Consider the following 18,294-nt stretch of genomic DNA (forward strand, 5'->3'; position numbering starts at 1 on the left):
ATAATGTCAGCCACTCAAGACGTCTTGCGGTAAGACACGGAAAAGCTTTTAAACAGCGTGAACAAACCCCATTATGCCAGCCACTCTGCTAGTGCATCAGAAATGACTAATTATGCCATTTGAGTCCTTTAAGGGGGAATCCAGCTGGCAAACTGTAGCCTTAATGGCTGATTTAAATTCACAAGGAAAGCTTGCCAAAAAAACACATCAGATTACTGGTTAATTTCAGCATGAAATTAACATTGATCTGTACAGACATGTTCTTTCAATCCATCTAATGCTAGCTACAAAAGCATGTGGCATTTGTCAGCAAGACTTAAGAAGTGAACACATCATTTATGGGTCTCATCAGGTGTTTATTCTTTCAATTTTTTGCGTGAGACAAGTGATTTATATACATATTTACAAAGGTTTGTTTATTAGTGTATTAATAGTTGCTCTGCAACTATAGTTTGGATATAAAGTGGCCGTGTGATCAAAGTAGTCCGTCATATGCCTCCACTGGTAACTCCCCGAGCAGCTCATCAAGGTCATCTTAAGAAAAGAAATATTCACAAACACACATTAATACTCAACTGCATGCACTCGCTTCACAATTCAAAAACGTATTAAATTATAAGTTACATTTTCTTTTTCAACTAAATTCAAAAAGATAATACAACTGAGTACAACATGCCACCCGCTGTTTGGAAAGACAAATCATTATTTGTAGAAATGTAATAGAGTGGAGTGAATTGTATGATAAAGCCATTAAGATAATTGCATTGTTCTTATCTGAAAATCTCATGTCGTATGTTCAAACAAATGATGTGAAAAAAATCATGAATGAAGAAGAACTCAGCTCAGGGGTGTGCGATAAAAAAAAATGTAGCTCAAATCGCAACGCTCAAAATTATGGCTGATATATAAATCAGCTCATTCAAGGCCTGACAGCTTCACAGTCACTACAGGTTATAAATGGTACAGTAAACCCCTGGTCAGGTTTTGTAAGGGTGCTTCTGTTGATTCAAAAGCTTTCTTATTAATACCATTATGTGTTTTCTTCCTCAGTGCCATTTAAAATGTCAAAGCAATGGAATATGGTTTAAATTAACTGAAGTATTGAGTCATTTAGGGGTCAGAAAGGAGTTTGTAACAAAATTTTGTGGCAAATTCAATTGAGTCTGGCAAAATGTATCTACTTAGCCTGGCATCCTGCCTAGATCTATTTCAACAAAGGCTTTTCTAACATCATACCTGATGCTTTTGATATGCAAATGATACAGTTCATGAAATTACAAAAGTTAGTTCTGGTCCTCTATTTTAAACGGCCCAGTGGCATTTCAAAAGTACCGTCTTTATGACTTTGCATGTCTGTTTGTGCTGTTCCAGACCAGAATGTGGTTGTGGAAGTTTTCCCAAAAACATGATTAGCCAGAAATGGTCTCAAATTCTGTCACTGCCAACTTAGTTTAACGATTCTGTGTTTCCTGAAACCACAGTTCCAATGAACATTTGCAAACAGCATTGCACATTTATGTTAGAAACTACATCTCTCATCCTGTTGTCACATATAAGCATAGCAAACAAACTATAATAATCAGACATTAATTGCATTATGAAAATGATTAATTACAAGAGATTACTTCACCATCTACCTGTACGAGATGTCAATTTCAACAGTGCAACTATTATTAATGTTTGTGTTTAACACTGACAGCTTCCGAAAAATTGTATTAAAGGAGAAGTCCACTTCCAAAACAAAGATTCACATATAATGTACTCACTGTCTTTTTGTAAATAAATTGTTTTTTGAGGAAAACATTTCAGCATTTTTCTTCATATAATGGACTGATATGGTGCCCCGATTTTTAACTTCCAAAATGCTGTTTAAATGCGGCTTCAAATGATCCCAATGCAGTTGTAAACGATCCCAGCCAAGCAAAAGGGTCTTGTCTAGCGAAACGATCGCTTATTTTCATTTTTAAAAAATACAATTTAAATACTTTTTATTCTCAAACGCTCGTCTTGCCTTGCTCTCATTAAACTCTGTGTATTCTGGCTCAAGACAGTTAGGGTATGTCGAAAAAACTCCAATCGTATTTTCTCCCTCAACTTCAAAAATAATTTCAAAATCATCCTACATCGCTGCAGAAGTACCGACCCAGTCTTTGCAAAGTGAACATGCAAAGAAGATCAAACACCCTCAACAAAAAAAGGTAAAACAGCGATATAGGATGATCTTGAAGTTAAGGGAGAACATGAGATTGTAGTTGAGACATACCCTAACTGTCATGAACCGGAACAAAAACAGTTTATGCAGAGCGAGACAAGACGAGCGTTTGACATTAAAAAGTATATAAATTGTATTATTTCTATGAAAATAACCGATCATTACGCTAGATAAGACCCTTCTTTCTCAGCTGGGATCGTTTACAACCGCATTTGGGATCGTATGAAGACGCATTTAAACTGCATTTTGGAAGTTCCAAATCAGGGCCCCATATCAGTCCATTATATGGAGAAAAATGCTGAAATGTTTCCCTCAAAAACAATTTCTTTACGACTGAAGAAAGACATGAACATCTTGGATGACAATGGGGTGAGTACATTACATGTGAACCTTTGTTCTGGAAGTGGACTTCTCCTTTAATTATATCAGGTTTTTATTTTTGCTAAAAACTCTAAAACCGTATTCGTCTTAACTCTAAAAAATTCCTTAAAAAGAGTTAACTGAACAAAAATAGTTTTCTCAGGGTTAAAACCAACACAATCAAAACAATAAAACATGCATCAGGGATAAAAGGGTTTTGGCAGAGAGAAAATGTTGAAGGATCTTTTAGTATTAAAAACTTGGTGCTAATTTCATGGAGTTTATTCTTTGTATATACAATAGATTAATTTGGCTTAGAGTTACTTGCATGTAATTGTGCATCATTTATTGTTATTATAACGGCAAGTACATGTAAATTGTTACAAGGACACTGTAAAATAAAGTGTTAAACCAAATCTGTCACTCCACTCACATACTCTGTTCCACATCAGCTTTGAGCCACTACATTGCTTTGAGACTAAAACAGCACTCTTGCTCGTGTGATATTGCTTAATTGATGATACTCCAACATACACACCTGTGTCCCATGCTGTGTCTCCTGTCGGTCCAGACACTGTAGGTGCTTGACAGAGCTCATTAGAGACAGCTGCAGTGTCTAAACCATCAGCAGCCCGGCTTTCCTCAAATGCATTTTCACCGTCGTCTTCATCATCAAAGTGGAGCTCCATCTGAGACACCGGGCCCCCTGCAGGCCTTGTGGGTTCACTGTGCAATGTAAGCTCCTGCTTGTACATGCCACAACCAGGGTGAAACGAACACAAAAACAAAGACTAAATGACAAATAGTTTAATTAAGTAACATTTTAGATGGGGAGCATCTCCTGAGGATAAGTAATTCACCAAAAAACAAGCAAAAAGCTGGAGACCACCTCCATCAGGCTCATTAAACACCTGGAGAAAATACAAAATAAAGAAAGGTAAAAATACATTGGAGAATTGAAGGTGGTGACTCACCACCAGTGGAGGGTGGGATGGCTGGGAGTTATGGAAGACCCCATCAGGTGGGTATATCTTGAGAAGGTTATTGGGTGTGACATTCAGGTAGTGATTTCGGTGTGATGGTGAAAACACACCGACCTTTTAAAACAATGAGAATTTTATTGACTTCTTGCCCTGTTATTTAATAGAAACAAAGTAGAGAACTGGAAATGATGGAGAAGAGTAAAGAAAAAAAAGAGAAAGAAATATAGTGAGCCTGATCTTGTAAAGCCCACATAAGCATCACAGCTTGACCCAAGCTATCTTTATCCAAAAATTAAACAATTTGATGTTTATCTACTTACCCCCAGAGCATCCAAGATGTAAGTGACTTTGTTTCTTCAGTAGAACACAAACAAAGATGTTTAACTCAAACCATTGCAGTCTGACAGTCATATAATGGCAGTAAATGGGATCCACAGCTTTGAGAGTCAAAAAAAAAAAAAACATACACAGACAAAACCAAATTAAACCCTGCGGCTTGTGACGAATACATTGAGGTGTTAAAAGAGAACCTGTAGCACAGGTTCTGGCATGTGCGTTCACGACGCTACGTACTATTGAATAATATCGAAAGGTCACGCCAAATTTAGGCGGAACCTTTGAATTTGTGAATTGTTGTTCTGGAAGTGAACTTCTCCTTTAAAACGTGAAACACCCGGTCTGTGCAAGAAACCGAACAGTATTTATATCAGTGTTTGCCTCTGATCCACCACAATGTCCAACTGTCCTGAGCACATTCACAACAGTCGGCACGTGACACGTCAATGTGCTGCGTCAACGTGCTCTGGCATATACAAGAGCAAGCAAACCATAACTTCAGTCGATCAGGCTCAAAAGTTACGAGTCCGTGAAAAGTCAATACTCTCGGATTAGTTTGCACAAGCAAAAATAATCTACCCACAATCTCTGCACTGTGTAAACAATCAGTGATATATATACGTGCGACATGCTTCTGCGCATGTGTCTACTATACCAGAGCACGTTGGTGTGTTTAGCGGTGGATCAGAGGTCAAAAAAAAAATAAATTTTATACAAATACTGTTCCTGGCACAGACCGATCGTTTCATGCCTTTACACCTCAATGTACTGTCACAAGCTGCAGGGTTCAATTTGGTTTTTGTCTGTGTAGATCTTTTATTTATTTATTTATTTTTTGACTCTCAAAGCCATGGATTCCATTGACTGCCATTATATGACTGACAGACTGCAACGGTTTGAGTTAAAAATCTTCGTTTGTGTTCTGCTGAAGAAACAAAGTCACCTACATCTTGAATATCCTTGGGGTAAGCAGATGAACATCAAATTTTCATTTTTGGGTAGACTATGCCTTTAAAGGGTTAGTTCACACAAAAATGAATATTCTGCCACTGATTACTCACCCTCGTCATTCCAAACCTGTATGACGTTTGTTTATCTTAGGAACACAAATTAAGATATTTCTGATAAACCAAGAGCTTTCTGACCCTGCATAGACAGTAATGCAACCACCTTACTACCTTTCTGGGCCTTGGACGTGGTAGTACAACTGCGGTCTATGGAGGGTCAGAAAGCTCTGATTTCATCAAAAATATCTTAATTTGTGTTCTGTAGATAAACAATGGTCTTACAGGTTTGGAACGACATGAACAACATTTTTAGGTGAACTATCCTTTAAGCCGTGTCTCCGAGTCATATCGTAAAATAATATAGAGTAAATTAAACCAATTTCTGGTGTAATCTAAAGTGCAAAATATTTCCTGTGATAGTCCGTAGTGAGGTCTGAAATATAGTTACTTGTTTGAGAAGTAACACAGCTCCTGTCTTGAGCTCTCCCAATCTGTCTTCTACCAGGCGCCGATGAACCGTGCCCTGCATCTCACCTTCAGAGTGCAAAAGAAAACACAGGAAAAGAGAAGTCAAAAAAAGACTTTTCTGGAGATAAGAGTGCAATCAGACCAAGAACACCAGCTCAGTCAGTGACCCCCTGATTTCACAGTCCGTGATTGTGTGTGTGTGAAAGAGAGAGAGATGGATATGTACCATGGAAGTCATGTTTTACCATTTATATATAAAAATGCTCCCCAACATCATGAAGTTGGATGAGAAAAAGAGTCTGCAAAAGGGTGGTGACTTTGAAGTAGCTAAAATTTAGTTTTCATTTTGTTTAGTCACTAGATACTTTCAAGTAACAATGTTTGCCTGGTGGTGTACATTGCGCCCTAATTATTAGTACCTGTGGGATCTCTGAAGACGGCCTTTGCATCTGCATGTGTGTGTGTGATACTCTTCAAGACGACAGCCATATTAGGGACCTTATTCTTAGCTAGCTGTCTGAGAGCAGCCTGGAGTGAGAAAGTGATAAGTCACAAATAAGCAGAAAAACAAGAGAATAAGAGAAAAGAAAGAGTATAAGTTGCAGCACAGTCTGAAGGCCATTGGTAATGAATCAAGCGAAAAGCTAATCAGCATTTGTCAGCCTAATGAATATTTAACACACGTGTACCATTAGCAGAGGATCGTTTTGACACACTGGGCAAAACACATTAAAATTACATTAATAATCACTTTAAGGTGACTGATGACAACGGTGATTGTGTTTGTGTTAATCATTTACAGAGCAGAGATTCCACATTTATCTTGATTATAGTCACAGACTTCCACTTTAAGCACAAATAACAGCAATACAAATATTTATTGTACAAATCTGGATAAAAAGGAAAATCTGCAAGCTAATACATTCTACCCTTAACAATATTGTTAGCACAAACCATGAAATAAGCTTATTTAAATACACAGTGTGCTGTTTGATTTCAGTAGCTCACCTTGCGGAGTACCATGACAACACTGTAAGAGTGCAGAAAGCAAGAGGGGTTCTTCTCATCCAATCCCATCTCAGTCTTCATCACTGCCCACGGACCCCTGCTGAACTCCTCTTCCTCACTCACCTGAGAGCTAGAAACCTGCTGTGAAAAATGGACACCCTGTCTGATGAGTGGAGGTTTGTGAGTATGTGTGAGAGAAAGTGGACTTGTGAGCGATTCCAGACGACCGTAAAAAAGAAAAAAAACGAAAAGGAGGAACTCACAATATCCTTGGTAACATCAAATTCTTTTTCTCTGTCATCAGCTGAGATTGAATATTTAATCGTTCATGCGCATTTGTCCAAATTTTACATTTAAATGCATTTTCTGTCATTTAACACAAACAATTTAGTAACACTACTAAAGGGTTTTCATGACGTGTCACTGATCACGTGTCTCATACTGATGGCACGGCATTTAAACAATGCCACTGAACGGAACAAAACTAGCATATTTTGCTGATTATTGCTGCTGAAAATGGCCAATTATCATCATGTTTTGGGCTGCACTAATCGGTCAGACTGGGAAAAACATTTGGAGTACTACAGACTGGCAAACATTAAAACAAATCAAGGAGAAGAGTGCAAAAAAAAATAAAAAACTGAGGAACAAAAGGTGTTTGTGGTTGGCCAAACTGAATCAGGATTTCCAGGGCAAGAATCTTGACAACATTTGTGTTTGTTCTTACTTCTGGCCAGGTAGGTTAAATATTAGGCACACATCTTAATTAAAACTGCTCGTACGTATCTTTACCACCTATTAACTTTAGTTTGTCAAAATATTGCTCCCTTTCTTGCATAAAAAGTCCTTCTCTTTATGATTTAGCAGCTTCCACATGTTTTTTTTCTGTGGTTTAGACAGCATAAATTAGCAGAACAGCTAACTGACTAGTACCATTAACCATCTAATATGGTCACGCACCTGGGTAACTAACCAAACCAAGACATAAGTGCAAACCCTCTATAATATTTAGAATATAGTTCAATAATTATCCATTTTATAATGTTGTGATTAACCTATTTATAAACTAATTAAGTAATGTTTGCTTATATAAATCTGGGTCTCCTTACACTGGGAATGTACTTTAAGTGCATACTATTTAAATATAACTAGTTGTTTATATTTTGAATTAGCTTAGATTCATACATTGTTTTCATTTTAATTTTAGTATTTTTAGTAATTATGTTACTTTTTTATAGCTTATTTCACTGGTAGTTGCAATAAATAAATTACTTCAACAGTTCACACAAAAATGAAAATTCTGTCATTAATTAGTCACCCTCATATCGTTCCAAACCCATAAGACTTTCGATAGATAGAAGATATTTTTGATTAAATCAGACCTGGGTCTTGAAAGTGGTAGTTGCATTGCTGTCTATGCAGGGTCAAAAAGCTCTCAGACTTCATCAGAAGTATCTTAATTTGTGCTCCGAAGATGAACGAAGATCTTACAGGTTTGGAACGACATGAAGGTGAGAAATTAATCACAGAATTTTCATTTTTGGCTGAACTATCCGTTTAAGCTTAAATTTTTGTTTGTTTGTTTTGTTTTGTTTTGACCTAACATTTACATTTTATTTTAGTCTTATTTCAATTATCAAAAATTATTTAGTTTTATTTAACAAAAAAAATTTAGTTTTATTTAACAAAAAAAATTTTTGTTTTATTTAACAAACTATTTAATTTAGTTTTATTTTAACCAACCAAACCTTGGTTTAAGCAGCACAATAAAATGTGCCATTACAAGCCTGAAGTCTACTGACAGTATTTTAATCTGAAAAGTGGAAGAGCCCATATTTACGTACCTCACTTTTTAGGCGAGCAACAGCTCCATGTGCAGGAGTCTGAGGAACTGACACAACAATGTCATCAAGACTCCGTTCACTGACCTACAACACAACAAACAAATTAAACCATGCAAATGAAAATTAATAGAAAACATTAGAAGTCCTTCATGAGAAAGCAATGGAAATTTCCAGAATACTAATAACCATCAACAACAGGTTTTAGAGGGAAATAGCCTTGCAGTACACTAAATAACAGTTCTGAGCAGAACATTTTGTGTGACATTAACAATAATCAGCTAAAATAGCACTTGGCTGACCTGCAGTGGTAGTGCTCCTGCTGGGCCAGGAAAACGACGTGCTTTGGCTGGCATCATACGCCTCTGTGGTCTCTGAGGTGTTTTATTGGCCGCAGACACCAGCTGGACCAGATGATTGGTCAGGACAGGTGTGTTAAGAGGACGAGGTGTAAATGTGGAAGAAGAATCAGTAGCAGGAGACACAGAGTGGAAAAGAGACCCTCTGGGCTGCATCGGGGTCCTCGGTGTCGAAGCGCCCCTCTGCCACTGAGGCGACACAACTGGAGGCCTGGGAGTCACAGGTCTGGGGAATCGCGAGGCTGGTGTAGCAGGACCACGCATAGGTGTAGATGGACACACGGGGCTTTGGATGGGGGACGCAAATGTGGTGTTGACTAAGGGCCGTGTAACAGACGCTGAACAGGTAGCACCAAACCTGCCATGAGAGGACGCTTCTGGCGCTGACGGCCTCAACCGTTTAGCGGGTGAAATGTTGTCTAGTGGTGCAACTGGATTATTTCGTGACTCAGAAGCCATTTGAGGAATGCTATCCAGTTCTTCCAGATCCACATCCCAGTCATCAAAGTCATCCTGAGGAGGGAGGTCTCTCTGCAGGACATTGAGAGATGCTGGGGGTGGAGGGTTTAATGGGTTAGATTGTAGGGATGACGCGGGCGCTCGGAGAGAAGAAACGGAAGCGGAGACTGGCTGAAGGCAAGGCTTGGAAAGATCTGGTAGGGCACTGATAGTGCCACATATTGGGGTACGAAGGGTCGGAACAGAAACAGATCCAGACGTATTTTCCGCAAGGCCTGATGACAAGTTAACGGTGCTCTGCTGAACATGTGAGGATTCAGACGATGGTGCTACAGTGGTAGATGTGTGCTCTGAAGGACATGTCCAATCAGCTTCAAGCAACTCCTGCAGATGAAAAATTAAGGAAGACAAGATGACCAAGCAAAGATGCGTCGTCATTTGTAAACACCTCTAAAAGACAGAATATACTGAAATGCAAGTTATAGTCTGTCATATGCGACCCTGGACCACAAAACCAGTCTTAAGTGGCATGGGAATATTTGCAGCAATAGCCAACAATACATTGTATGGGTCAAAATTATCGATTTTTTCTTTAATGCCAAAAAGTCATTAGGGTATTATGTAAAAAATGTTCCATGAAGATATTTTGTTAATTTCCTTCCAAAAATATATCAAAACTAAATTTTTGATTAGTAATACGCATTGCTAAGAACTTCGTATGGACAACTTAAAAGGCGAGTTTCTCAATATTTAGATTTTTTTGCACCCTCAGATTCCAGATTATCAAATATTGTCCTATCCTAACAAACCATACATCAATGCAAAACTTATTTATTCAGCTTTCACATTTTGTACAAAACTCAATTTAAAAAAATGTATCCTTATGACTGGGTTTGTGGTCCAGGGTCACATATTATTATTAAGCATATTATAAAGTGTACAGTTAACGTGCAAAACATTTCAAAACTAAAATTAAAGTCCAAACCTCATCATCAAACTCCTCTCCAACGGTAAACAAGCCCTTCCATTTATTACAAGCCTGTATCAACAAACAGTGAATATCATCGTTAGTAATCAGTTCTCATAGTTGTTAATTTAGAAATTAGCTAGCTGTTTGTAACATAGCTTACCGTGGCTGTCATGTCTGTTGTGTTAATCATACAAGTAGATATATAACGCGACAAGCATGGACTATTAATCTAAACAACTATCCGTTGAACGTTTAGCTGTCATTAAATATGTAAACATAGAAAAACTGCGAATATATCGCGTATAACTCCGATTTTTACACCTTCGCGGCGCCACGTTCAAACACGGACGACGTCCTCCGTGACGTACGCAGGTGACGTGATTTGTTGCCGCGTTCAGCACTAGTGAAGCAGCGCCATCTGCTGGATCTGTCCAAAGTTTACACGAGGCGAACGTGAAAGTAGTATGATGAGGGGAAAATTATTGTTTCCGTTTAGCCGAGATTATTGGGAAAGGCGAATAAGATATTACTTTAATTCACACTCTGTGGTAATGGCGTCTATTTTCTACTTCAGTGAGTTCAGATAGGATCTGCCTTTTATTACGGCAATTGCCGCGAAACATTAATGTGTTTTAGATTTAGAGTACTCATAAAATGTAACGATATGCATAGACGTTTATAATGTGTCAGCGAGTCTCACGGTAGTGACAGGTAAGTACAAAATAAAACTACAAATCATCCGAGCAGCAAAGTTAAATTATTCATGAACATTAAATGAATTAATAATCAGCCTACAAAACGACAATGCTGAGCTTGTCATAATCTGCATAAACATATCAGTCACGGTAATACGTACCAAGTTCTTGGTGACTGCTATGAAACTACGTTAATACTTTACAATAAGATGTTATTTGTTAACAGTAGTTAATGTGTTAGCTGACATGAACAATGTACAACCGCAGTAAAGATAGTTTGCGGTTTGATATTCGAATTTCTTTTGGCTATAAATATATAGCGCGCTGTCATAAACATGCAAATAATCCCGAATGTTGTTCTCCATGATTTGTGAATTCTGGTGATGCTGTGCCTTTTGGCCGAAATCAGTTTTTTTCGATGCGACTCTTAATTTTATAATGCTTATAGCTCCGAAAGTTGGAAACTTAGCAGACTGAAACCAGTGTCATCTTAACCAGCTTGATCTGTGAATTTTTTCACAGCAAAGCTCTTGTGCGTAACCCCCTTGGTAAGTCCGCTATAGTAAGGAATGTGAAAAATAGGCGCTATTCATGTTTAACGTATTTTACTATTAAACACGCAGACTGCATGAGTACAAAAACATTGTTTTTAAGTCAAACTCGATTTGTGAAAACTTTCACAATCGCTATTTATTGCGTAACAGTGTTTCTTTATGCTCTGCTCTCTTTTTCTTCTATCATAATATCACATGGTGCTGTTCCAGTGAATGACGGTTTTCCAAGCCCTTAGATAAATCATATACATCTCTAATAAACGTTTCACGTATGAGGAAATGATTCACAGTTTATTTTTTGTCAGTTGATCCTTCCTGTGCCCTTATGTACTATTCTGATTTGTGACAAATTTCACAGAGCAATTTTGGACAGTTAACCCTTCACTGATTCAATTACATCACAATTTTGATTTGTGAAAACTTTCACAGATCAGTACTGGTCAGCTGACCCTTCCCTGAGTCACGTACATCACTATTCTGATCCGTAAAAACTTTCACAGATCAGTACTGGTCAGAAATGTAATATATGACATATATGTCCCTATATCAGAAGTGCTACTCTCATATATGTTATATATAGGGCAATATATTATTATCACATATATCCATCTTCTGGATATATGTAGATATATGTTTATAACATATATGAATTTCCCATAGTACAATTTGTATATAAACATATATTGAAAGTATATATATAGTTAACTTTTATATGGTATTGCATGTTATGACCATATATGTCTACAATATATATTAAAATAGTATATTGTATTATATGATATGACCATATATGTTAACAATATATATCAAAATTATATATGGTACTCTATTTTTTGACCATTTGTTACCAATGTATATATTGAATTTATGCAAGTTTATTAACCATATATGCCTAAAAGATACTGCTTATTGTAAATCATATAACAAAATTAATTTTTGCTTAACTTTATTAATTGTTTAAATTCAGTTTTCTGGGGGAAAAGTAGAGATGAATATATAACCTGTTAAAAAAATGCCAATGTACTAAAAGTTACTTGTAGTAAAAGGAATGTATTATAGAGTTATTGAGGGGGAAAAACACTTCATGTAACTGTTTGTCCATATGTGCTCTCATCATCAATGAACTAAAACGCATTTCATTAAAATACATGAGCGATTTGTTTGAACGTCACAATACCGCTTTTGCGCATGCGCCAAAATTTAAACACACCCGCGCTAACGGCAGAGTCTGAGCAATGGCTGCGGCTAAACAAACAGTCATCTGCGGTAAAATGTTTTTCTTAGCAAGTGGAAGGATAACAAATGTGCCAGTACCTTCACATAATAAACGACAATGATTTTATAGACGGGCACGAAGACAGACCGACATCACTGAGTGGAAAGGATGAAACGCCCTTGAATGTGGCAGCGGTGCAGGTAATTTACACTAATTTACTCAACGCTTTATTCCTACACTAATATTACATAGAAACTAAGTGTTATATGACTATTTTGGTCAGCAAGAGCCTCTGTCTCTATATAGATCAGCTAATGTTTTAAATATTCCCTGTCATTGTTGTATATATGATGTTATGATTATAGCTGCATTGATGTGTTTTGCAATTTGCTCGCGTTAAAGTTAATTTTAGCTATTGGGTAACAGGTTAATCTGTATGGAGATACTGTGAACTCATTGTTTTCACTGGATAAGCAATGCCACGTTTGGAAATTATTTAAAGCTGTCTGACAAAAATAGTGGATGAAAATTTTAATGTTTATCTCTGAGATGTAGTCTAGACTAGAACTATAAAACTGCACGAAATGGAATTAGTTAAATACAAGCACCTTGAATTCATATAGTAAATTACAGTACTTGGTTATATTGCACCAAGTGCATTGACATGTCAGTGACATGCCTAGAGTGGGTGCATAAGCACATGCATATGCATGTTGCATAAAGGTACAGTACACTAAAGGATGTGATTGTGGGGTTTTAAAAATATGGTTAATCTATCGTAGTAAATTTTGTTCATATCTTTGCTGATAATTGTGCTATTCTTGTTTGTGTCCCATGAAAAGGTAATGAGTCCCGAAATTCTCAGAAAATAGAAATGGAGGCCGAACCTGCAGATGTGGATGGCAGTGATGTGAATGATGGAGCATCTACACAGAAAAGGTTAAATATTTTATTGAAACAAAAACTAGCATCTGCAATATACATGTAAACAAATCAAATTAACAAAATAGTTTAGTTAAAAATGTGTCTTCATGTACTATTTAATAAAATTCTAGTGCATTTAATCTATTAAATAACAGTGAGTGAGTTTTTGGATATGGTAAGATTAAACTTATTTTAGTGAATGAAGTACCACATTTTAGCTATCATTTTGTTAGGGTGGGTACACAAAATATTATTTTATCCTTGCTTCTAGAAAATCCTCAGTCTATCTGCTTTCTAACAACTTCATGTGGCCGTAAACATTTATTTTTAACGTGGCTTTAAGCACTATAGATTATTAAAGTTTCACTTTCACTGTGACAAAGGCAGTAAATGTGGTGTTTATATGGAATAATTGTAATATTTATGGTAGAAATACAGAGAGAGTCCCCATATCAGTAGGAAAGTGATCAAATGAGCATCTTCCATCCAAAGACTTGTTGCATTTCAGGGCAAAGCAAAAAAAAAAATGCAGGAAACTATTAATTGGTTATTTTACAATTAATTGTACTATAAATTATACTACAATTGGAAAATACTGTAAATTGTTAAACTGTTCGGCGTGATGACGTTTAATGCCTCCGACAGGGCCTGTAGTCCCATTTAGCAGCATGTTAGGAACCATCTTTTTTAAGAAACATAACAGTTAAAAAAAAAAAATCAAAAATCAAGGTGGGGTTTAACTGGTGTGTTTTATGTCATAGAATAAAACGTGAAAGTATTATGAGTTTGTGTGAACCGCGGACCTTATTTTAGGGGATTTAATCAAAATTGTCATTTAAAAACCCATGTCATAGTTCCACCCCTCTATTTCTTTTCTCCAGGCGAAAACGATGCATATATTAGGTATTATGAATGTAAACACTTTATTTCATTGATGCTAAATAGCAAATTAAATTGTAACCTTAGCTGTGAACTCTGTCATTGAGCATTTGGGTTACTATAGTTTGGTTCTTCATGTATATAGAGACATATTATTTGAATGGGCATGCAGGCTGTGCTCTGTTGTTGTTCTGCCATGTCCTTGTGGTATCTGGGAATATTTTACAACTACAACTTATAATTATTACATAAATAATGAGTATTCTGCAGTTTTAAATAATCTTTAACTTTACCAACTATGTTTAATACTCAGTATATTTGTCATCTTATAGTAGTTAATCACTTTAAGATATAGGCACAGTTTTAACTAAAAAGCTAAATTAAACTTTGTTTCAGTGTTGGATTGCAAGACTTAAGCAGGTTTTATATTTTAATATCATGTTGACTAAAATCAAGTTTAGTTTACTGTACCACCCAACGCTACCAAAGCTAAAAAGTTGCTTTTGAATGTTGTGCACTTCCTGAAGTCATATATGGTTCAGAAAATGTATTGTAATTATCTTATAAAAACCTAACTTTTACTATTTTTTTTTTTTTTTTTTTTTTTTAACAGATGCTGGAATCCAGAAATTTCTTCACCTGGGGCCTATTGGGGATGGCAGTAAACCAAAAACTAACCAAGCTGTGGGAATACAAACCTGTAGACCTTTAGCTGAACCACTACAATTGATGTTTTGTTGCTTATGCCTGTTCAGTGTTTTGATCAGTTATATGTAATTTTCTTTTTTTCTGTTTGATTGTGCAGCTCAGTGATTTTTTTTTTTCAATTTAAATAAATTCTGTTTAAATAAAGATGTTTCTTTGTGTAGCTTACTGTACCATTTAACATTTAAGGCTTAAGGTGTGAAATGTGCAATGCACTGCAACTTTGTAGAGTGTAGAGTGTCTTACATGTGTCTACAACCTCTATTTAAAGATCAAAGACCACATATTAAAATATTAAATATATGAAACCATATATTTCATGCATATATGTCTAATTTGTATATAACATAATAAATAAATACATACATCTCACATATATTAATAATTATATACATTCCATATATGGCAATACATGTATTATACATACATAAACATATATTTTTGTATGGGGTAGACTTATATGTCAATATATGAAATTGTTCCATTTTCTAATAGGAATCATATATGGATATGGAATATATAAAACATGTATTTAATATATGGGTATTTCATATAAGCACATATATTACATTTCCGTGGTCAGCTGACCCTTCCCTGAGTCATGTTCTGTCATATTACTCACTATTCTGATCTGTGAAAACTTTCACAGGTTAGTACTGGTCAGCTGACCCTTTCCTGGGTCATTAACATAACTATTCTGATCTGTGAAAACTTTCACAGATCAGTACTGGTCAGCTGACCCTTCCCTGAGTCACTAACATCACTATTCTGATCTGTGAAAACTTTCACAGGTCAGTACTGGTCAGCTGACCCTTCCCTGAGTCACTAACATCACTATTCTGATCTGTGAAAACTTTCACAGGTCAGTACTGGTCAGCTGACCCTTCCCTGAATCATATACATCACTATTCTGATCTGTCAAAACTTTCACAGTTCAGTACTGGTCAGCTGACCCTTTCCTGAGTCACTAACATCACTATTTTGATCTGTGAAAACTTTCACAGGTCAGTATTGGTCAGCTGACCCTTCCCTGGGTGACTGACATCCTTCCCTGTGAAAACTTCCACAGTCATATTAATCACTATTCTGATCTGTGAAAACTTTCACAGGTCAGTACTGGTCAGCTGACCCTTTCCTGGGTCATTAACATCACTATTCTGATCTGTGAAAACTTTTTCAGTACAGCTCAGTACTGGTCACTATTCTGACCCTTTCCAGGAGTCAGCTATTAATCGCTGAGTCATATTCTGATCTGTGAAAACTTTCACAGATCAGTACTGGTCTGACCCTTCCCTGAGTCATATTGATCACTATTCTGATCTGTGAATATTACATCACTGACCCTTCCCTGAGTCATATTAATCACTATTCTGATCTGTGAAAACTTTCACAGGTCAGTACTGGTCAGCTGACCCTTCCCTGAGTCATTAACATCACTATTCTGATCTGTGAAAACTTTCACAGTTCAGTACTGGTCAGCTGACCCTTCCCTGAGTGATAATCACTATTCTGATCTGTGAAAACGTCCACAGTTCAGTACTGGTCAGCTGACGCTTCCCTGAGTCAGTAACATCACTATTTTGATCTGTGAAAAAATTCACAGTTCAGTTTGGGTCAGAATAGTGATGTACATGAAACAGGAGAGGGTCAGTTGACCAGTACTGAACTGTGAAAGTTTTCACAGATTAGAATAGTGATGTACTTGACTCACGGAAGGGCCAGCTGACCAGTACTGACCTGTGGAAATTTTCACAAATCAGAATAGTGATATTAGTGACCCAGGAAATGGTCAGCTGACCAGTACTGACCTGTGAAAGTTTTCACAGATCAGAATAGTTATGTTAGTGACCCAGGGAAGGGTCAGCTGACCAGTACTGAACTGTGAAAGTTTTCACAGATCAGAATAGCGATGTACGTGACTCAGGGAAGGGTCAGCTGACCAGTACTGATCTGTGAAAGTTTTCACAGATCAGAATAGTGATTAATATGACTCAGGGAAGGGTCCCCTGACCAGTACTGAACTGTGAAAGTTTTCACAGATCAGAATAGTGATTAATATGACTCAGGGAAGGGTCAGCTGACCAGTACTGACCTGTGAAAGTTTTCACAGATCAGAATAGTGATGTACGTGACTCAGGGAAGGGTCAGCTGACCAGTACTCATCTGTGAAAGTTTTCACAGATCAGAATAGTGATGTTAGTGACCCAGGAAAGGGTCAGCTGACCAATACTGAACTGTGAAAGTTTTCCCAAATCAGAATAGTGATATACATGACTCAAGGAAGGGTCAGCTGACCAGTACTGATCTGTGAAAGTTTTCACAGATCAGAATTGTGATTTACATGACTCAGGGAAGGGTCAGCTGACCATTACTCATCTGTGAAAGTTTTCACAGATCAGAGTAGTGATGTTAGTGACCCAGGAAAGGAACAGCTGACCAGTACTGACCTGTGAAAGTTTTCACAGATCAGAATAGTGATGTTAGTGACCCAGGAAAGGAACAGCTGACCAGTACTGACCTGTGAAAGTTTTCACAGATCAGAATAGTGATTTACATGACCCACAGAAGGGTCAGCTGACCAGTACTGACCTGTGAAAGTTTTCACAGATCAGAATAGTGATTTTAGTGACTCACAAATCAGAATAGTACATAAGGGCTCAGGAAGGATCAACTGACAAAAAAATAAACCGTGAAACATTTCCTCGTATGTGAAACGTTCATTAGAGATGTATATGATTTATCTAAGGCCTTGGAAAACCGTTATTCACTGGAACAGCACCGTGTGACATTATGATAGAAGAAAAAGAGAGCAGAGCATAAAGAAACACTGTTACGCAATAAATAGCGATTGTGAAAGTTTTCACAAATCGAGTTTGACTTAAAAACAATGGTTTTGTACTCAAGCAGTCTGCGTGTTTAATGGTAAAACACGTTAAACATGAAGAGCGTAATTTTTCACATTCCTTACTATAGCGGACTTACCAAGGGGGTTACGGACAAGAGCTTTGCTGTGAAAAAATTCACAGATCAAGCTGTTTAAGATGACACTGGTTTCAGTCTGCTAAGTTTCCAACTTTCGGAGCTATAAGCATTATAAAATTAAGAGTCACATCGAAAAAAAAAAAACTGATTTCGGCCAAAAGGACAGCATCACCACAATTCACAAATCATGGAGAACAACATTCGGGATTATTTGCATGTTTATGACAGCGCACTATATATTTATAGCCAAAAGAAATTCGAATATCAAACCGCAAACTATCTTTACTGCGGTCAATGACCACTGTTTATTCTTTCTTAATGTTACTTAAAAAGTAC

At 36.8% G+C, this 18,294-nt stretch overlaps 1 protein-coding gene and 1 long non-coding RNA gene across 4 annotated transcripts; one reads left to right on the plus strand and one right to left on the minus strand.

Annotated features, from left to right (window-relative positions):
• Positions 1-348: 348 nt before the first annotated feature.
• Positions 349-10,404, minus strand: hrob (homologous recombination factor with OB-fold). 3 transcript variants are annotated; one of them, XM_051097575.1, is made up of 10 exons: positions 10,164-10,404; positions 10,019-10,072; positions 8,518-9,417; positions 8,219-8,302; positions 6,375-6,512; positions 5,786-5,894; positions 5,347-5,432; positions 3,547-3,669; positions 3,111-3,318; positions 349-534 (listed from the first exon to the last, which is right to left on the minus strand). In XM_051097575.1, the coding sequence occupies exons 1-10, from the start codon at positions 10,191-10,193 to the stop codon at positions 476-478; spliced, it is 1,791 nt and encodes a 596-aa protein (XP_050953532.1). In that variant the 5' UTR covers positions 10,194-10,404; the 3' UTR covers positions 349-475. The 3 variants fall into 3 exon arrangements, with proteins under 3 accessions (XP_050953532.1, XP_050953521.1, XP_050953540.1); XM_051097564.1 differs by having other exon boundaries at positions 6,375-6,515; XM_051097583.1 differs by having other exon boundaries at positions 3,111-3,315; positions 6,375-6,515; positions 10,164-10,403.
• Positions 10,405-12,235: 1,831 nt separating this feature from the next.
• Positions 12,236-15,477, plus strand: LOC127155414 (uncharacterized). The gene is made up of 3 exons (XR_007825598.1): positions 12,236-12,668; positions 13,311-13,407; positions 14,885-15,477. It is a non-coding gene; the product is annotated as an uncharacterized LOC127155414 (long non-coding RNA).
• The last annotated feature ends 2,817 nt before the right edge of the window (positions 15,478-18,294 follow it).

Source organism: Labeo rohita, chromosome 3 (genome assembly GCF_022985175.1).
Source record: "Labeo rohita strain BAU-BD-2019 chromosome 3, IGBB_LRoh.1.0, whole genome shotgun sequence".
NCBI lineage: Eukaryota > Metazoa > Chordata > Actinopteri > Cypriniformes > Cyprinidae > Labeo > Labeo rohita.

Coding starts and splice junctions, on each gene's coding strand:
- hrob (XM_051097564.1), bottom strand. CDS start 10,193: ATGATTAACACAACAGACATGACAGCCACG. Junction 8,303..8,517: donor CAGGAGCACTACCACTGCAG/GTCAGCCAAGTG, acceptor GTTGTGTTGTAG/GTCAGTGAACGGAGTCTTGA. Junction 5,895..6,374: donor TTGTCATGGTACTCCGCAAG/GTGAGCTACTGA, acceptor TTCTCACTCCAG/GCTGCTCTCAGACAGCTAGC.